Raw genomic sequence first — 21096 nt, forward strand, 5'->3', positions numbered from 1 at the left:
AGCAACAACTAAAAACATCTGTGTTATCAGTTCTGTTCCCAGGCTGAAAGTAAAAACCACTGCACTGCACCAGCTACTAAGAAGGAGAAAAAATGACTGCTACTGCTGAACCCAGGACAGCTGTACAATAACTGAATTATTTAACGTATCCTGTCAATTTGCTTTACAAAAATTGTAAGGCTTGTAATAAGCCTGCTGTTAAAGGCTCTCTCAAAAGTGCCTGTTGTGCACAGCAGCTCTGGCAACATTGCAGGTTCCAATAACTGCAAGCACATCCTTAAAGCCACAGATCAGTCACGTTTGAGTATGCCACTGTAATATAGCAGGGTGTGACGGAGCTTAAATACACACACCAAAAAACACCAAACCAAACCAAACCCCAGACTAAAAAAATCAATGAGACATTTCATTTATTTGTTACCTGGTAGAGTTGGTGCAGCTCTTCTAGATATCCTGCCTGCACTGGCTATGAGTAGTCAACTTGCTTTTCATAGAAAGTCAGCTCTTGATGCTGGTTTGCGGCAAGATCCCAAATTACTTTGATCTACTTGCAGAAAGCATCAGCCAAGAAATTTCCTAATGTCACTGGGCAAGACACATGCTGAGAACTTTTGTTTTAAAACAAACACTGGCAGGAATAAATCAAGAAATTCAAAAGGAAATCAAGAGGTTAGGAAGTTTCCATACATGGACACCAGAATAAACTTGTTTCTTACTCAATTAGATACTACTGCTAACTCCACCCAGAAACATTTTATTGGTGCTAGGAGTGCTTGAAGAGTACAGATGCATAAAAGATGTAATGTATAGCTTCTAGTGTCATTTTACAATACATTGTTCAAAAAGCATTTTTTTTGCAAGTTTGTACCAGTCTCCTGAAATAACAGAGCAAAAGGTAATTTCTAATCTCACAAACTTAGGCCCCAACATGTGAAAAAGGAACATGCTGAGAGGTGATGCTTCTAAGTTAAAAGCAAACCGTGTTATTCCCCCAAATGAGAAGCACAGAAAAGCAGGCAGAGTTTTGAAAAGTTGAATCAAAAAAAAAAAAAAAAAAAAAAAGCCACTCAGCTCCCCATTCTTGAATCTTTCCCAAGATAAATGGAAGTGGAGATAGGGCAGCCCAGAACAGCATTCCAAATAATCTGCTTCAATCAGTCTTTGCAGTTATCAGCCCTTACTGGACCAGAATTTGCAAGCAGGCTGTGCCCTTTAGGCTAGCCCACCTTGGGACAAGGGTCTTGTTGCTATGACCTCTACTACATTTCAGGAAATCATGAAGGAGCAGAGAGGCCTAAAAGGTTGTCCTTATAGATGTTAAATAAAATGGCATCAGCCTTAAATAGAAGGAGGAGTGAGCTGGGAATGATGATACTGGCCTGGAAGGGAGAAATGAGACTCCTGACTAGGACAGAGTTTCAGCAGAGAGTGAGATGTTCCTTGGAACAATCCTTTTCCTAAAATCTCTGCCATTTCCCAATTTCCCAGACACATAAAATATAAAAGCTTAGCTCTTGCATCACATCATACTCTACACTAACAGCCTTTGTGTACTATAGGAGGAGCCTCTGCCTGGGAGAAGCTGAAATCATTCCCTGCTCTAAGAGCCATGGCAGACACGCACGGGACCTTCATTCTATGTTGCAAAGAGGTTCAAGAGCTTTGAAGTGGAGAAGGCCACACATGTATATTGTATTGCACATTGCAGAAGGAGGATGCCTTTAGGACAGCATGCATGTTAAATTTCTGGGTGTATCAAAATAATTTTAAGTAATGCAGGATACAATATCTAGCTAGTTTATACAACTTTCTATTTCACTGGCCTGTAGAAAAGCAAGTGTTCAGTAACCAAAACATACATGCTTGACAGCTTTTTAGAAAACTTCTGTATCACAATATTTAAATATCTCATTATGTGCTTTTTAAAAGCCTGATTGGAAAAATTACATCATTTTGGATTTTCTCAACATTTGGTGTGCCAGATCTTGGTGTTTAAGGGCCCTATAAATAGCTGTTTGGACCACCTCGACACAATTCATGGATGCAGTTTTTCCATAATCCACTTAGCTCTATTATTCAAATAAAGTGCAACTGGATCTTTTCTTGGCAACAGGGGTGATGCAATGCTCAGTAGAGGAGGTTCAAGAAAAACAGCATAAGCCAAAGATGACCTGCAAACACTTGCAGAGCAGCAGTTTGTTTATATTTATTTACGCTGTGTTTCTATCTCCTTCTCACCTAACAGCCACTAACTCCTTTTGCCTCTTTTGACTACCAAACTCTTCCTCTCTCATATCTTAGTACACAAAGAGTGTGGCCCAGCAGTGAAACACCAGTGCCCTGGGTTCAGCAGTAGCAGTCATTTTTCTCCTTCTTAGTAGCTGATGCAGTGCTGTGTTTTTGACTTTCAGCCTGGGAACAGCGCTGGTAACACCGATGGTTTTATTTGTTGCTAAGGCATGTTTACTTTGACCAAGGACTTTCCGAGTCTCATGCTCTGTCAGGGAGGAGGAGAAGCCAGGAGGAAGCAGAGGCAGGACGCCCGACCCAAAGTAACCGAAGAGGTATTCCATACCACAGCACGTCATGCCCAGGATGTGGAACTGGGGGAGTTACCTGGAAGGGCTAGATCACTGCTTGGATAGGGCTGGGCATCAGTTGGCGAGTGGTGAGCGGTTGTATTCTCTTCCCTTGTTATTTCCCTTATCATTATTATTACTGGGGGTAGCAGTAGTGGTTTGTGTTATACCTTAGTTACTGGACTGTTCTTATCTCAACCCATGGGAGTTACATTCTTTTGATTCTCCTCCCCATTGCTCTGGGAGCAGGGGGCGGAGGGGGGGACAGTGAGAGACTGACTGAATGGTTCTGATTTACAGCTGGGCTTAAACCATGACAACCAGTTACCAACTGATCAAAACTTTAATACAGCTAGATCCCTATGCTGCTAGGAACTATAATTTAAAAATAAAATTATAAACTCCTATAGTACTGACAAGATTCTGCCAAAAGCCACTGAATTATGGAGTTTTTAGAAAATCAAAATATTTATGGTCTCAGGTCAGAGATGACTAAATACTACAAGCATAACTTTCTACACACAGAAAAGTTTTTCTCCCCTATTTCTAAAAGGCAACTGCTATAAATATGCTTCCTTAAGCTCCTTAAGAGCATTTCAGCTACATGTGAGTTGAATATAAATATATAAAAAAATAAAATATGCGATTAAGCAATGAGAACTTTGAATCTTTTGAAAATCCCCTCTATAACACTACTTTAATATACGCACAGACATATATACCTATATGTACCTAAGCCGTATTTGAGGGTGAATTTCATTATCTGTATCTTTCTTTTCCTGACGTACAGAATATATCAATTATTAACCTAGTGTGATCCACTTGGTAAACAGTTCTGTGAAAGATCTGAATTTGAGACTAGTGTAGGAGAAAACTCTGGGTTAAAATGCATTTAGATGGATTCTTTTCTTCATAAAAATGAAGTTAGGGCTTCTGGTCATTTCAACACTCAGAAGCTGTTTCTAAGGATCCCAATTCCACCTCATGCCTAAGTTAATTCAGAACCTCAGTCTCCTATCCCACCTCTCCAGGGATTCCCCAGCTATGGAGACCTGCAAGATGTAAGCAAGTCTCAGAAAAGGCTATTTTTAGCTAAATGCGGTGTAGGTTATGGAGTTATTTTATGGGGCTAAAGACATCAATGGAACCAAAAAGATGTAGTGAACGTGTGGGAGGTAGAAAATAGCAGATTCTGTCAAATACCTATTGACAATTACAATGGGATATAATGTTGAGGTGTTTGCACAACAGGGGAGACATTTTTGGAACTCAATTTTTCATTAACTCAAGCCTGAATGCACAGGTAGAAGGGAAGGGCCTTCCCAAGAGAAAAGAGCAACTGTGTTAAAGTTCAGCAGAGGTCAACTGGGGAACTGCCCGTGGTCACAGGGGTTTGAGGCAGCTGATGGCTCTTATCCAAGATGTCTTCTGCAGTGGGGAGATACCTCAAGGAAAATATGTCTGCCTTTCCACAGAATCACACCTCAGAAAACACTCTTTAGCACACCCCAATTCTTAGCTTTCACCACAGAAGGACTGTCTGCCATCAGCACAAGCTATTGCAACCAAGAAGTGTTTAACCCTAGCACTTCCAGACATTAGCATTTTAATGAAAAAAATCCTAAAAGCAAGAATCTGCTTTAGCATCACCATTTCCATTCCTTTTCCCATCTGTTTTCACTGCAGTGGTGAGACATTTCACTTACTTTTTTTCTGAATTTTGCATTCTGAACAACTATCTCCATAGTTACACTCCTCTTTCTTGCAACAAAGTGCCAGCTGTTCATGGCTCTGCTTTCAAATTTCAAATGCCAAAAGACAGTAAAAATGCCTTGCCTCAATCACCATGATAGATTTGTTTCCAGTTTTTAGCTAACAGCTAAAACATACAACATTTTCCTCTTTGCAAAGGTAACTGAGAAAGCCCAGAGAATAATCTAAAAATCCAACTTGCAACATAAAAGAAAACTTTGTGTAGAGATACATCCAGTCTCTAACAATGAAAGTGGAGGATTCTGCCTAAATTTATGTCAAAATGAAGAAAATCTCAAAGGGTATATGTTTGAAATAGGACATACATATAAATATGCAAAATTAGAATCTATTAGTACAATCTTTCAGCATAAAATGTAGCACTCATAATTATTGCATGTTTAACTCTTAACATTTGCATTGTACAGAAATTAACACAACTATGACAATGTTATGTTCCTATTCTTCTTTAGAAGACATTAAAAGACATTAACCAAGAATAATTTACAAAATACAAATCCAGATACCTCATACAGACAGTGTATATCCAGAACATAAGCATATCCAAGGTATCAAACTTTTCTCCATCTGGACTCAATATGTCCACCTGCCTAGACACTCCTCATTATAATGACAAAAAGAACTGCACATTTGCTCTGCTAAATAACATTAGCCAGTTTGACTGGATGAATCTATCCATATGGACAATATTATTGGCTAGAAATGCACAGCTGGGGTTAGAAGGAAATCCACAAGTGCTTTCTGTTTTTTAACTCCCATTTCTAGAAATGAGAAATTACTTTGTGACTGTCATGTCTTCTGATTTCTGCTGTTAGGCTCTGAAGTCATAATCATACGTAAATGTTTGCTTTATAAACTATGAAGAAGTGTAGGTTGTCCCTGGACTGATGGAGTTATAAATAAAGCCTGCAAGTCCTATAAAAACATAAATTCACTTGAGACATGCGAGCTCAATAGCTGATTCTTTCTGGGACCTGTGACAATTTCAGCATCTGTTTGAAGTACTAGTAGCACCAAATCTAGAGCTCTCCGCCATGCCTCTGTCTTGGCTGTAACGTTATCATAAACCTTTAAATCTTCCCTGTGGTCAGCGAAGGGACCAGCACCATCCCTGAGCAGATCACCTCTTCTAAACTCTTTCAGTATGTATGCTGAAGGAGAGCCACAGTCAGTTGCTTTTCTGAGGTAATGATCAAGTGAGGTGCACGCTTCCAACTTCGATGCAGCTTTTGTGGTGTTACACATAACCACCAAAAGATACTGTTTCCAGCCACTTGCTAACGCTTGGAGCACAACTGATTTATATTCGGTTGCAGATGCTGCCTGCCAAGGATTGTGAAACTCTTCTGCAGCATTTTGATTTGGTGGCTGTAAAGGCTGTTCGACAAGCATCTGAATGTGACTGAGGCACAAGAGTTCCACAGCACCACCACCAATAAAAACCTTCTTGTCATTTAAAGCATGATGGAGTCGATACACTGAAGTCCAGAACTGGTCTTCAATGAGCTGCATCTTTGAAGCTACAGTAGTAGTAAGCACGGCTGTGAGCAGAGGAATTCCTTGTGCTTTTATTCTGACCGGTACGAGTTCACCCAGATCCATTGTACGCCCATCACAGGCCTTCCACAACTCCACTTGGACCCCACTCCCCACACAAGTAGCGTTCATCTGGGTGAGGTATGTCACTGGCTGAGCGCCAGTGACTTCCCCGAAGGCACACAACACATTCCAAGTCACAGAACTAACTAACAATATACTCTTTGCAATGCACCTTTCCATTAAGTTTTCACACACATTTCCTTTGACCAAAACCAGGTTTACTTCAAATTTGATCAGATTATCTACCATACTGCTTAGCCACAGGTCTCCTTCCTGTAGGTTAGGATGCTCCGCTATGGTCCTCACATTACACGGTCTGTTAAAACCTAAGTGTCGATATTGCTCAGTTAGGTCACCGTCTATTAGCAGAATCCGAAGGAGTTTGTCTTCAAAGTGTTTGATAACTGTGACTTGTTCTGGTGATACCAGTGTGACAAAGCCTGGGGAGGCACAAGAACAGCTTTCAGGCAGGCCCACTAAGCAGCATGTCACAATTTCTGCAACATTTAACTGGGAAGAGCCCCTGTGTTCTGCTGTCTCTTGCTGATATGTAACAATGTTTTGTAGCAGTTTCATGCTAGTTTTATTTCCGTGGCTCAGAGCCATTGCCAGGTGTCCTAAACCACCACATTCACATGAATCTGCTGATGGTCCCAGAAGGTATCCCTGAGAATTACCTTGCTGACTTGAAAAAAGGCTTTTTCGTAGAGTGCTGAAGTACCTGCTGTGGGTCAGCTTTTGTTTGTTACAGCTGGATGTGGTAACACCACTTCCAGAAATCACAGATGTACTTTTGTCACCCGCTGGTTTGACAAGAGAAGCTACTGAATCAAAGCCAGGCAAAGGTGAAACCAGGTGCTTGTTAAAATTACAATCATCATCTTGATGGGAACACGAATTCATTGGAATTATTTCTGGTACAGAAATATCTTTCTGAAAATACAGGAAAAGCTGGGAATTTGGAGGACTGTCACATCCAGTTTGGCAAGTTTTGCTTTTAGAAGCATTTGGCCTAACACTGCTAGAACAGAGCTGTTTCTTTACATCATGTATTGATATTTGAAGGCACTGGACTCTCTCACAGCAAGAGCTCAACCCCTCGGACATCACAGATACTATTGCTGAAACCGGAACATTTTGCTGGAGGCATTCCACTACAGCATTGCTCCATGCACCAACAAGAAACAATAGGGTACTCATTCCAGTCTTAAACTCCTTGGTTTGTGCCTGAACAGTTTCATTAAGAAGCTGTCCAGCAGCACTAGTTAAATCCAAACTTTCAATCAGTCTAACAGCAGAACAGATCAATGTGCTTTCGTTGGTGATTTCATCCACAATGAATTTACATGATTTCACTGGCCCCAGTAATGTTCTTCCAGCTAAGGCTAAGGAAGAGAGTTGCTGAAGTCCAATGTGTCGCCTTGCATTCACATCCCTGAAAGCCATGGGCAGCAGGCAGGATCTGTGAACAGAACACAAACTTATTGCCCCATCCTCACAGCACTCCACAGCATACAAATTAAAAATTTATGTTTGTTAATTTAATTTTTTGCTGCTTAGAACTCCCCTTTATGTGGACTGTTCAGCAAGTTGTAGCTCAATATGCTTGAGGCTTTCTGGGACAATAGCTCTTTCAGCAGCATAAATCACTGCTGTCTTATCCCTGTAAATTATGCTGGAGGGTTATAAGAACATGGAAACAGGCTGCTGAAGGTCCTTCACTGCTCTTTAAAGGGTCTTTCATTTCATATGGCATGCCCAGCTATGGCATAAAGGGAGGCTTGTCTAACGTGAATTCTTGTCTGGTGCTGCTTCCCGTCGCGCTGAGGATCACTGTAAAGATTGTTGCAGCCAGGCCTCTTCATATGACAAGTAGGTCTAAACAAGAATCAAATAGGAGGAAGGGGAAGGAGAATATGGCAAGATCTGTAGCCTCCTCAGTAGTTATTTGGGGTATGAACATATGATAGGATTGGGTGCCTGCAGGGACATTTTAGTCAAGAGCCTCTTGGTTTATACATGGCCAACTTGGCTTTACTACGTTTAAAGTTATATCGCTCATGCAATACCTCGTCTTTGTCACATACATCATATCTACCATGCTTGCTCCAGTCCCTCTGACAGAAATTTTGACTTTCCAGATGAAATAAAGAGAGCAATATTTCTTCTTGACCAGGCAGTGTCTTTATCAGATACTTCTGTGCATCAGTGGTCCCTGGTTTTCACTAGTCACTCATATGTGTTGTCATGAATGACTTTTTTTCTCAGTTGGGAGACTGGGGGGAAGTTTTCTCTAATTTTCCTAATTTTCCCACACATGTTTAATGTCAGGAAAGGCATATGGGAAGGCTTATGTACAAATTCACTGAGTTTTTCTTAGCAAAAAATTAAATTAACAGTCTAACACTGAATACAGCACTCCTGTGATGCTCTCTTAAACAGTTCTTTATCCTGTACGCTTCTTAGGAGATGTCGATGCCCATAGCTGCTGAAATGGTGCATTGCTAAAATACCAGGGTATATTTCATTGCTGGCAAATAGTGAACTGCTGCTAATTCTGGTGGTTTCTTAAACATGATACAGAGCAGATTGTGTAGAACACTTCTCTCCTGACCTGCTATCTGGAATTTCAGTTATTTGGCTTATTTAGGGCAAAAATTAATTACAGCAGAATGGACAATTATGTGCAAAACAAAAGTGCTCTGTACAGATCCACCTGGGCAAAAACAGTTATGCCTCTTACTTTAACCTTCAAATCTGTAAAAGCATAATCAAAATTATTTTGTTCCAACTCTACTTATTCCATTTAGCACGCATCAACACTTCATTAAGTGTGCATGAAAAGAAATGCCACTTCCTCATACTTCACAAAGCAAACTACCGAAACTTTAAGATTTGGTCTACTACTCAGTTTTAGCATGCCAAGAATAAAACTTCTTTCACTTGAAATCTCTTCCACACCACAGTCCTGTGGCAGACCATACAGATTAAAATAAAGTTTCCTTTTATTTTTCTTTTTTTGAATGCAAAAACATACACACCAAGAATTAAGAAGCTTAGCCATATACCTTCTATGCTCAGATTCAAATCCTTTATTTCATTTCTTTATTCCAAATGCAAAATTCTGTCAAGCTTAGTGAAGTATTAGTAGAATACTATCTCAAATGAAGTGTGAATTTAAAAAGCAGAGCAGGCAGTCAGAAATAGACTTTTTATGCTGACAGTACTGAAGTTCTAGTCTAGCCCAAACTGACAACAGAATTCCCCTTCAATTACCAGGTACATCTTAAAGCACCAAAGGAATCATTAACTAAGAAGTTAATCTATAGTTGCTGTAATCAACAATTTAAGGAATTTTAGATAAGTAGGTACTTTTAACTTTAGAGCTGCACTGGGAATGCACCTCTGAAAACCTCCAACCAACCTGCTTAAGGGTTTTACCTGAAATTGTTCTTGGCAGCGTCTTGTAACAATAATATAATTTTGCTATGTATCCATAGCACTACTTCTAGTAATAACAACAATAATAATAAAGGGCTCTTAATTGGAATCCTTACCTTCATATCATGAGTAGCTTGTTTTGCAAAAACAAGCAAACAAAAAAATAGTTGAACTGATTAAATAATATTAATTGGATCATGCAATCCAATATGAAATGTGTTTCCACAACTCTCCCAAAACCTCATCACTCTGTTTGATTTCTCTTAAGGATTTACTAAGACAGTAATTTTTTGTTTGTTTCTTGTTTGTTTTGTGCTTTGTTGTGTTTTTTTGTTGTGTTTTCTTTTTATCTCCAAGATCACTGTTTCTAAATTCAAGCACTTCTTGGTCACTTCACAACCTGCTTTTTTGATCCAAATAACAAATAAGCAATTTGTGGTTCCCTTCATAAAAATCAGAAAAGAGCTGAAGTAACAACACTGCAAGGCCACTTATTGCTCTCTCAGTACCTAGGTCCTTGGTACATAGCTCTGGGCAGAAGACCATGCTGCTGTTCAGATGGGAAACAATTATGGAAGGACTGCTGGGTAAGAGGTTTCCATTTTCCAGTGCTGCAAACTTCTTACTCCCCAGCCAGTCCCAAACAAAGGTTCAGCTCAGCAGTATAAGCCATTGTCTTATTAGAATGGCATTTTTATTTAATGACCCTGAAACCAAGACCAGTTATGGGCCAGACTAATTAGAGTTAGTGTAGCACCTTCTGTCAAGTCAATGCACTTCTTCCAAACTTCAACACAGCCAACTATAAGTTGCTTTGTTAAAATTCTCTCTGAAATTTAAGTTTAAAAATGTGCCTCTTACATCCAGCTTAAACTCAAGACTTTAAGTAGCTTCATTTTGGGCGCTAGCTTGTACTCCTGCAGATGAACAAACATGAACCAAGTGAATCCAGGGCATGCACTTACAGGAAAAAATGTTTTTATTTCATTGCAATTAAACCACCAAGTGCTCAAGTAAGGGTCACGACTTACCTAGTCTATCACTGAGCCAGATCTCTTACTACTTATGTAGAAGACAAAGAGCTTCCTAACTTGGTGCAGCCGAACCCGAACGCCCGTAACGGGCCAACTCCGCATCACTCGCTTCCTAGAAGCGGAAAGCAGCCAGCACTCAGGCGTGGAGTCAGGGCCGCTCAGAAGGCTCCCCGGAGCGGCGCTGCTCGGGCCCGGAGAGGGGCCACCCGCTTCCTCCCGGCTAGAGGCCCAAGTCCAGGCTCGGAACCGGCCCCTCGCCCGCCGCACAGCAATCCGGTGCTAGTTTCTAACCGATTAGGCTGCGTTTTCCCCCTGCTCCCCGAGGCCGGGCTGAGACGAGCTGAGCTGGCTCCGCGCACGCACCATCCACCGCCGCACACACCGTGCGACGGCCTGTTACCAAGACGACGTCGACGCCCCCGCCGCCACCACCACTTGTTTCCATACGCAACGGGAGCAGTAACCTCCGCACTCTCACTGAGATCACGAGACCGCTGATTACCATTGGGCCAGGTTAGGGAAGGGGGCGGGCTCTCTCGTACGCCCGGCTCGTTCATTGGATGGCTCGAGTTGGTTGCGTGTTCCGGTGCGTCCACTCGTCTCCGTGAGCGGCGCTGTGCTGTGAAAGAGTGGTGGGGCCGACCTGACCTGGAGCGGCGTTTCTGCTGCCGCAGCCAAATGGTGAGCGCCTTTCCCCGCGGTCTCCCCTTCCCCGCGGAACGGCTGGTGCAAGTTCCCGGCTAAGCCCATCGGTGCCGTCCCCGCTGTGCCCTCCACAGCTGAGACTTGGCTCGGCTCGGCTGGGCTCGGCTCGGCCCGGCCCGGGCCTCAGAGTTCTCCGGCGATTCCCAGCCGCCGATGCGCGGGCAGCCCGCCTGGGGCTCGAAGGGTTGTTGGGAGTTGGCGTGGGGACCGCGCGGCTTGACAAGGATTCCTGTGTTGCTTGATTTCCTGGCACAACGCGGAAGTCAACAGAAAAGAGCCCGATTTCCCCGCCCTCCATCCTGGTACTACGAAAAACATCCCTGATAAAACACGAAGAATCGCAGAATATGTCACCTGCTCTCAGAGTGTGGCGTAAGGCGGAGGCAGGATGCCTGGTTAATCTCAGCACCAGTTACTGACCCCCTCCACTTCATTCGGTCACCTGTAGCAGTGGTGTATTTAAATGGTATTGGCTAGGTGAGAAGATGAGATGTAAAATGGGATTGCACACCCCGGTTTTGAAATAAAAGGAACGGGAAGCAGTGCATGTGCTACCTCTCAGGATCTTCAACGTTTTAACTAGAATCTAGGTGTATACATAGAATGCAAGAAAAAAAGGTTCAGGTTGAGTGTTAGCAATTTTTTTTTTCTATATAGTCAGAAAAATGTCTCATGGGTTTTTCCTAGAGTAAAATATAAAGAATAAAAATCTGTTGCCTGTGTTTAATAACAGGGGAATATCAGAGGTGTGCCAGACAAATGGGTTTGCAATCCAACCTGGGAGGGACAAATTATGTTAAAAAATGAGGTTTCATTTCCAAACACAGCAAAATGGAATCTTCTATGTTACTCTTTGGGAATTTAAGAGAGATCCCAGCTCAAAAATGGTAACAATTCAGCAGAGGTAAGAGCTAACTTACAGCTACTCAGCAGTAGCTAGAAAACAAATTCCTTTCTTGGAGTTTGTTGTATTTACTGTCATAAAGCCTGTAACCAGTTAAAGTTGGGGATGGGAGGGAGTGTCCTTCTTTCCATCAATCTTCAGACTCAAGACTGAAGGGTTACAGTCTGTCTACTGCTGATTTATAAGAAAACCCATACTCAAGGAAAATGTCTTTACCACTCCCTAGGCAAGCAGGTGAGGGAACCATTTTGTACTACACTAACTACACCAGAAGTAGGAAAGATCTCAGAAGTGTTCTGAATAATAACACACCAGCTCAGCATAAGCAGATTAGCTCTCCTGGGACAGATTTTGTGTTAATCCTACCACTGCATGTTGTTACCTAGCACCACAGGTAGTTGGTGGATGGCCCTCTAGAGCTACCAGCTCCCTTTAAACTTTGCTCCAACAGAGCAGATGCTCTCAGACATCCCACTTCTGTGCTTTTAGGAGTGGCTGACTTTGAGTCCCATTTATAATCAAGACCTTATATAACTAGCCTTTTTATCTGTAAGGACGATTTACTCGTTTCTTAGATGAAACCACTCCTGATACATCCAAGCAACCGGAAGGATGTGCAGAGGGTCTTAGTTACCTTAGTGCAGTGTTCATTTTCAGACTGCCTGCGTGATTTTTTGTCATTACTCCTTTAATTGATGATCTTTATGTTTAAATAGAAACATGAAGCCCAAATGTGTGTTCTCCAGGAATAAAGTCTAAAGCTTTTCTTACTAGAATAACTGAAGAAAATGAGCATAGAGACCCAGTGTCTACCACTTGCAGCAAAAAAGTCTCTCATGTCTACTGCAGCTTTACTGTTATTCGTATTTAGTTGTGTTCTGAATTTTCCCCAGAGTGGACTATTTCTTAACTTTTTTTTTCTCCTTCACTTTCTGAAGGCATCCAACTATAGAAAACCTGGCTTAAGTACAGCCCAGCGGAAGAAAAGTGGCTTGAAACCTGAACTTACAGAAGAGCAAAAGCAGGAGATCAGAGAAGCTTTTGATTTGTTTGATACCGATGGATCTGGAAGCATCGACATAAAAGAACTGAAGGTTTTCAAACTTTTTTTTCCTTGGATAGAAATATCTTTGATCTCAGAATTGTAGCTGTTTTTCCTGTTTGTCCAGGCCTAGCTATTTTAAATTAGTTTTGAAGTACAAAAAAGGATAATGGCTTGCTGTCACAACTGAATTTAGGGTCTACAATATGGTTAGCCTGAAAAGTCTCTGTATGTAATACTCCAGAGCAGACAGGCTCCTCCAATACTGATAGCTTTGAGTACCTGAGCATCAGTGTAACAGAGCAGTTGCTCTGTTTAGGTATACACAGTACATATTCCAGTTCACATTTCATGACTAGATAAAGTCATTGTTTCTAGGAAGTGGACTTTTATTTCTGGGTAATTGTGAAAATATCACATTTTTTCTTCATCTCAGATTTTGCACACATTCAGGAAAAATAAACACATAATCTCCTACACATAATCCAAAAATTACCTGGTTTTTAATAATAATTAAAAAAAAAAAAGAACAAAACAGAGACCTGAGTTCCATTTCAGTAGCAATTCAGGTAGTGTGTGCGCGCATTCACCTACAAACACACAGTAATACAAGGGGAAGATTATTATCATAGAATCATAGAATAGTTAGGGTTGGAAAGGACCTTAAGATCATCATGTTCCAACCCCCCTAACACTAAACCATCTCACCCAAGGCTTCATCCAACCTGGCCTTGAACACTCCCAGGAATGGAGCATTCACAACTTCCCTGGGCAACCTATTCCAGTGCCTCACCACCCTAACAGGAAAGAATTTCTTCCTTATATCCAATCTAAACCTCCTCTGTTTAAGTTTGAAACCATTACCCCTTGTCCTATCACTACAGTCTCTAATGAAGAGTCACTCCCCAGCATCCCTATATGCCCCCTTCAGACACTGGAAGGCTGTTATGAGGTCTCCATGCAGCCTTCTCTTCTCCAGGATGAACAGCCCCAACTTTCTCAGCCTGTCTTCATACGGGAGGTGCCCCAGTCCCCTGATCATCCTCGTGGCCCTCCTCTGGACTTGTTCCAACAGTTCTATGTCCTTTTTATGCTGAGGACACCAGAATGCACAGAGTACTCCAGATGAGGTCTCACGAGAGCAGAGTAGAGGGGCAGGATCAGCTCCTTCAACCTGCTGGTCACGCGCCTTTTGATGCAGCCCAGGTTGCGGTTGGCTTTCTGAGCTGCAGGCACACACTGCCAGCTCATGTTCGTTTTCTCATCGACCAGCACCCCCAAATCCTTCTCCACAGGGCTGCTCTGAATCTCTTCTTTGCCCAACCTGTAGCTGTGTCTGGGATTGCTCTGACCCAGGTGTAGGACCTTGCACTTGTCACGGTTAAACTTCGTAAGGTTGGCATCAGCCCACCTCACAAGCGTGTCAAGGTCCCTCTGGATGGCATTCCTTCCCTCCAGCGTATCAACCGAACCACACAGCTTGGTGTCATCGGCAAACTTGCTGAGGGCGCACTCAATCCCACTGTCCATGTCACCGACAAAGATGTTGAACAAGACCGGTCCCAACACCAATGCCTGAGGGACATCCCTCGTTACTGGTCTCCAGCTGGACATTGAGCCATTGACCACAACTCTTTGCATGCAGCCATCCAGCCAGTTCTTTATCCACCAAGTGGTCCATCTATCAAATTGATGTCTTTCCAATTCAGAGACAAGGATGTCATGCAGGACAGTGTCAAACGCTTTGCACAAGTCCAGGTAGATGCTGGCTGTCACCAAGCACCTTGTTGTTTTTCATGTGCCTTAGCATGCCTTCCAGGAGAATCTGCTCCAAGATTTTGCCAGGCACAGAGGTGAGACTGACTGGTCTGTAGTTCCCTGGATCATCCATATTCCCCTTCTTGAAAATGGGGGTTATATTTCCCTTTTTCCAGTCATTGGGACCTTCACCTGACTGCCGTGATTTTTCAAATGTGATGGCCAGTGGCTTAGCAACTTCATTTGCCAGCTCCTTCAGGACCTGCAGATGGATTTCATCAGGTCCCATGGACTTGTGTGCGTTCATGTTTTTAAGATGGTCTCGAACCAGATCCTCTCCTACAGTGGGCCTAAGGTCATCATTCTCACAGTCCCTGCGTCTGCCTTCCAAGACTTGGGTGGTATGGTCAGAGCATTTGCCAGTGAAGACCGAGGCAAAGAAGTCATTCAGAACCTCAGCCTTCTCCAAATCCTGTGTAGCTAGTTCTCAGATAGCTTCTGGAGGGGGGCTACATTGTCCCTAGTCTGTTTTTTATTTGCTACGTACCTATAGAATCCCTTCCTGTTATCCTTAATATCTCTAGCGAAGTTTAATTCTAACTGGGCCTTAGCTTTTCTAACCTGGTCCCTAGCTTCCCAGACAACATCCCTGTACTCTTCCCAGGCCTTTCCTTGCTTCCACCTTTTATAAGCCTCTTTTTTCATTTGAATTTCCTCAGCAGCTCCTTATCCATCCAAGGAGGTCTCCTGGCCCTCCTGCTGCACTTCCTTCTAGTTGAGATGCAACACTCCTGAGCTTGTTGCAGGTGATCCTTGAATATCAACCAAGAGTCTTGGGCTCCCCTGCCCTCTAGGGCTATATCCCATGGAACCTTACTAAGCAGGTTCCTGAAGAGGCCAAAGTCTGCTCTCTTGGAGTCTAGGGCAGTGAGCTTGATACATGCTCTTCTCACTGTCCTGAGGATCTCGAATTCGACCATCTCATGATCGCTGCAACCAAGGCTGCCCTGCAGCGTCACATTTCCAATGAGCCCTTACCTGTTGGTGAGCACGAGGTCAAGCATGGCACCTCTCCTTGTCGGCTCCTCTATTACTTGCAGAAGGAAGTTGTCTTCCACACAGTTTAGGAACCTCCTGGATTGCTTGTGCCAGGCCGTACCGTCATTCCAGCAGATGTCGGGGTGGTTGAAGTCCCCCATGAGCACAAGGGCCTGCGAGTGTGAGGCTTTTCCTATCTGTCTATAGAGCACTTCATCTGCAGGTTCCTCTTGATCAGGTGGTCTGTAACAGATCCCCACAGTAACGTCTCCCATTGCTGTTTTCCCTTTAACCCTGACCCACAAACTCTCTGTTAACTGATCATCTGTCCCCAGACAGAATTCCATACTCCCCAGCCTATCCCTAACATAAAGGGCAACTCCCCCTCCCTGCCTCTCGCGCCTGTCTTTTCTAAAGAGCCTGTAACCTTCCATTCCAACACTCCAGTCATAGGAGCCATCCCACCATGTTTCTGTGATGCCTGTTACATCATACCCCCCGTAGACGTGCACACATCTCTAATTCCTCTTGTAATTATTCTTGTAATTATTCTTAGGTCCCTCCCTGTGTTTTTGTGTATAAACTTTTTTAAAGGGTGAATCTGTTATCTTGATTGTCTCCTTGGCCTTGATTTCTCATGTACACGCACACTGCCTCAATTTCTGCATATATAACCTAGAAGCATGGTTACTAAGGCTATGGTTTATCTCAGGTAAAGAGAGCATGTTCTCTGAATGCAGATGATGCGTGTTAAAATATAGTTCTTAAAATTGATTGAAATGTTCTAACATCAACCATTTGATGCTGTTTTTGTTTTCCCAAATAAATTCAAAATAACGGCTATTTAACAACAAAAGTGCTCCTTTCTGAAAAACGAAATGGAACATTTTCAATAGTCCCATTGCAAGAAGCTGGTCAGAAAACCCACTTCAGTTAAATGTTAAGTTTCTGGTGGGTTGGCACTTCTCAGTAGAAAAGTGTTTAGTAATTTTAACTATTGATTTCCCCTAGAGCATATAGGAAGAATAAATATTCACAGTTCAAATCTTCCTCTAGCTCCGTGTTCTTGAAACTTGAGTCTATGGATTAAATATGCTGTAATCATCTGGCATGCCAGGATTGTGAAATTAGTGATAAACACTCAAGTAGCAAAATCATTGAAATGCCAGAGCCTGGTATTAAACTATTTTAATATTATGCATTTGTACAACAATCTACACTACTGTTCTACAGCAATACTTTGTGCTTCCCAAGGCTTAGGTGGTTTTTCTTTTCCTAAACTAGCACAGCAGTCAGTCTTTGCTTTGCTGAGGCTGAGACACTTAAGGAGTATTGAGAGCTCCCACCCCACTATGTCCACCCCTTAGCCAGAAGCCGCAAGAGCCAGGCATAGGGATTTCTTTATCTCCTTGTATAAGTTACTACATGTAATTCTGTGCCCATCAAAATTAATGGGCATTCTGCCCTTGATTTCAGGTGGAGTGAGATCACATCCCTTGTTTCCAACCTTCCCTGAAGTCCCATTTAATAGCCCAGTTCCTTTATGAACTGTGTAGATTGGGACCTTTACCCAATTCAGACACAAAAGGTTTCTCTTTGTTTCAGAAATATATCCATGTTCCACATGGATCTAAAGAGAAAATATGTCTGAGTCTTAAGAATATCAAATCTACACTATGACTGGCAAGATGAAACAAGCTGGTAAGAGGTATCAAGATGTTTTCACTGCAGCAAGTTATTACAATTTTGGACAAGGAAATTAAACATTAATTAATAAATTAGCACAGCTGTTTACACTATAGTTCTGGTGGCCTCCTAACAGAATTGTTTTTTGGCACAGGTTGCGATGCGTGCTTTGGGCTTTGAGCCAAAGAAGGAAGAAATTAAGAAAATGATAGCAGATATCGACAAAGAGGGAAGTGGCACCATTGACTTTGAAGACTTTTTAGCTATGATGACACAAAAAATGGTAGGAATTCTTAGTAGAAGTTCTTGTGATGGCATAAAAAAGAACCTGAAAAGGAGTATCTGTGGCAGGTGTTTTCTAATTAATTATGTTTTACTCTTGCTTTAGAGCGAAAAGGATTCAAAAGAAGAAATCTTGAAAGCTTTCAGATTATTTGATGATGATGGTACAGGAAAAATTTCATTCAAAAACTTGAAAAGAGTTGCCAAGGAGCTGGGAGAAAATTTAACAGATGAAGAACTTCAGGTAAATTATGATTTGCCAGAGCTTTTCTAACAGGGACAATGCAACCAGTGCTGTTGCATATAAGGACTGGATGGAAATTCATGCCTAAACAGAAAGGGCTGAGAGATTAGAGAACTGAAGAGCAATCAAATACATAGTTATGTTCCCATAGGAAGTTCTTCTGATTTGTTGTTTTAGCAAATGGGAGATCTTGTGTTAGAGTCCAGTGTCTGATCAAATGTACAATGTGTTTTATAGGAAATGATTGATGAAGCTGATCGGGATGGAGATGGAGAAGTGAGTGAGCAAGAATTTTTGAGAATTATGAAGAAAACTAGCTTATATTAATATTTGTTGCCTTGTACAGCTGCTCCAAAAGGTAACCTAGAAAAGACTTAAAAACTGGGCTTGTGCCTCCTGCATATTTTCTGCCATGTAAAGAAAGTCTGAAAGGACAGATTTTTGGTTCATTCTTTTTTCAGCAGTTAACTGGGGAAGGGGGGCTTCAGTACCCACAACTGTTAAAATGAGATACTGCAGGAGTGAAAAGGAAGGATGAACTGAACCTACAAGTCAACATCCCTCCTCCTCCCCTCCTCAGCAATTTTGCTGATTACCATTTTAGGTAAAGAATGCTGTATTTCAACTATTTAACTGAAAGACATTTCACTTGAGGTGGAGATTCCCACTGCTGCTGGGAAAGGCCACTTTTGACTTTATAAAGGCTACAGAATGAAGGTGCGAGCACAGTTTTTATATTCCTTTTAAGGCTTTTGGGTTATCTTTTGATATTTGTCTCCTTTAGTTCCATGAAAGACTCTAAAACTACCTGTGTGTATCTGTCCATTTCTGTATAAAACACTGTTTTCCAATGGCAAGTTGGTTTTGGACCTAATGGGAAGTAACTGTAGATAACCAGATTTGGTTCTTCATTTGGAATTGTGTAGATGTTCTTATGGTTTATGTGCACGTAACCTGCTTGGATTATCAGAGTTTATTGCATAACCAGTCAGCAGTTTGTTCAGTAAACCACTGTTATGACAGGGGTTTAGGTACCTAAAATGTTCAGTTCTGTGTTGCACTAGGGTAAACTTTGACTTTGGCTGTTTACAGTCAAGTTGCAGGAGGACTCACACCTGAAGTGAAAAAACAGCTCACCTTGGACATCTGTGGAACACTGAATATATTTACATCCTTGCAATCTGAATTAATTTCATACATCATAGGTTTGGGTTTTTATTAATTTTCTTGACTATTTCTTGCATATACTGTCAATCTAGGACTTAGTGGAGGGCCACATTTCCTTCTGTATTATGGTGACAGAGCAGTAACACACATCACATCCCATTATGTGGTTCTTGCAGGAGGCTTTATCCTTGTGGCCCAATTAGACAATCAGCTTCAAAACTGCAAGGAAATGGTATAACTCTAAATCATGCCTCTCTAATAAGGTGCCTGAAGGAGAGTTTACTTCTCACAGTGACATGGCAAGTAGGTAGCCAAATGTCAGGAGGGTTTAATGGGAAGAGAAGGGAAAGAACAGTATTTTGCTAACATTTGTAAAGATCCCTCTTCTTCAGACAGCCTTTGCTGCTTGACAGTGCTAAGGAGGTTTGTAGAAGAGAGGAAGAGCCAACTCCTGGGTTTGCTCCTCATTATAGCTGCTTCAGCTCTCATCAGCTGTAAGAGCCCATCAGGGGGTGAATTAGTTTTGGGAGTGGAAAGGGGAAGTTTATTCATTTATGTATCTTCTTAGTATGCAGATGCAGACCTGGCATATTCTGCCTCAGTCTTCTGAGTTTTGTACTCAACAACTCCAAATAGACCATTTCTAACCTCTACAGAAGTAGGCATAAACCTTGTGGAGAACATGGATTGGGTAGGGCTCTGGAAAACTCAAGAGAAATGCAAAGTCCCCTGTTAACACGTTCAGTGGTAGTAGATGTAACCTGTAATACTGTGTTTTTAAATGTCTATTAATTTTGTATAAGTGTGAAATAAAACTGTTTTGCAAGTTAACGACTTGGTGTGCTCACTATGGAAACTTAATTTTAAAAAAATATGAAGTATTAGATGGTTCACTGGGTATGTTTTTACTTAACAAAATCATTGGGGTTTCTAAGAGAGACATTCTTAGGTGCAGTAGTCTATCACATCTCTTTTCCTGCGCTGATTAAAATTCTGGTACTAACCACTTATACTCAGAAAGGGAAGTTTGAAGTTCTAGCTGTTTATGGGGAATCCTAGATCTTATTACAGTGACTACCCTTTAAAATGCTGCTACAGGAACAGATTGATGACAGTTGTTTACCTATGATGCATGTCACTTCTCTCTTCCTGTTCTAATCCCATTATGTGGCTTCAGAAGGAAGGAAAAAGACATGCAGTCATACATACCCACCGTATCTACTACAATGATGAAATGTTATTTCTGGTTTGCCCATTAATCTCTTAAGCCTGGAATGTTGAGTAGTGGCTAAATTAGCACAAAACTTGAGAGAATGTGACAGAACAAGAGTCCTGTGCTGCTTCAGTTAGCAGTACAGTAAGGGCTATCTTGCTACCTCTTTAGCTGCACAACAGTGCTGTGGCTCCATGTGAATTATTTTTGGTGCCCTTGTGAATCCTTCCTGTCCCTTCTAGAACTTTTATCTTTTACATTTCTATATATGGTAAAGGAAAAGGAGCCTGACTGAAGCCAATTGCAGAACTCAATTTGGTTTGTTTGAGGAACAGGTGCTGAACTGCCCATTCAGGAATTTCATCCTTTACTGTGCTGGAGAACATGACTCAGATCAATGAACTGGGATCGTACCCAGCAGACATTTTTCCTGGACTCTGTTCTAGTGTCTGTTCCAGCAGCTTACCCTAAATATAGGGGTTTCACTAGAGGAGACAGATCCCTTGCACCCCAATCCTCTTCCTCCTCCCATTTACTCTGTTCTCAAAAGCAAGAGCTGGGGCACTTCCAGGAGACTTGAATTCAAGTACTTTGCACTAGAGCACCAAAAAGGAACTAAAGCGGTGATTTG

The 21096-nt window shown here is 41.9% G+C and overlaps 2 protein-coding genes across 2 annotated transcripts; one reads left to right on the forward strand and one right to left on the reverse strand.

Moving 5' to 3' along the window:
* Positions 1-385: 385 nt before the first annotated feature.
* Positions 386-10806, reverse strand: BBS12 (Bardet-Biedl syndrome 12). The gene is made up of 3 exons (XM_061353635.1): positions 10718-10806; positions 2908-7413; positions 386-2340 (listed from the first exon to the last, which is right to left on the reverse strand). Exon 2 carries the CDS (start codon positions 7395-7397, stop codon positions 5268-5270), a length of 2130 nt encoding a protein of 709 aa, XP_061209619.1. The 5' UTR covers positions 7398-7413; positions 10718-10806; the 3' UTR covers positions 386-2340; positions 2908-5267.
* Positions 10807-12808: 2002 nt separating this feature from the next.
* LOC133212355 (uncharacterized) lies at positions 12809-20083 on the forward strand. The gene is made up of 4 exons (XM_061353636.1): positions 12809-13129; positions 17714-17842; positions 17948-18085; positions 18323-20083. The coding sequence occupies exons 1-4, from the start codon at positions 12824-12826 to the stop codon at positions 18410-18412; spliced, it is 663 nt and encodes a 220-aa protein (XP_061209620.1). The 5' UTR covers positions 12809-12823; the 3' UTR covers positions 18413-20083.
* Positions 20084-21096: the final 1013 nt, after the last annotated feature.

This window comes from Neopsephotus bourkii, unplaced genomic scaffold (assembly GCF_033783945.1).
Source record: "Neopsephotus bourkii isolate Nb327-2 ecotype Australia unplaced genomic scaffold, CSIRO-AGI_Nbou_v1 NB_690, whole genome shotgun sequence".
In the NCBI taxonomy this organism is placed as follows: Eukaryota; Metazoa; Chordata; class Aves; order Psittaciformes; family Psittacidae; genus Neopsephotus; species Neopsephotus bourkii.

Excerpts from the sequence above, each read along its gene's own strand:
- LOC133212355 (XM_061353636.1), top strand. The coding sequence starts at position 12,824 with ATGAGCATAGAGACCCAGTGTCTACCACTTGCAGCAAAAAAGTCTCTC. Across the intron at positions 17,843-17,947 it reads CTATGATGACACAAAAAATG|AGCGAAAAGGATTCAAAAGA; the intron begins GTAGGAATTCTT and ends CTCTTGCTTTAG. Across the intron at positions 18,086-18,322 it reads TAACAGATGAAGAACTTCAG|GAAATGATTGATGAAGCTGA; the intron begins GTAAATTATGAT and ends TGTGTTTTATAG.
- BBS12 (XM_061353635.1), bottom strand. The coding sequence starts at position 7,397 with ATGGCTTTCAGGGATGTGAATGCAAGGCGACACATTGGACTTCAGCAA.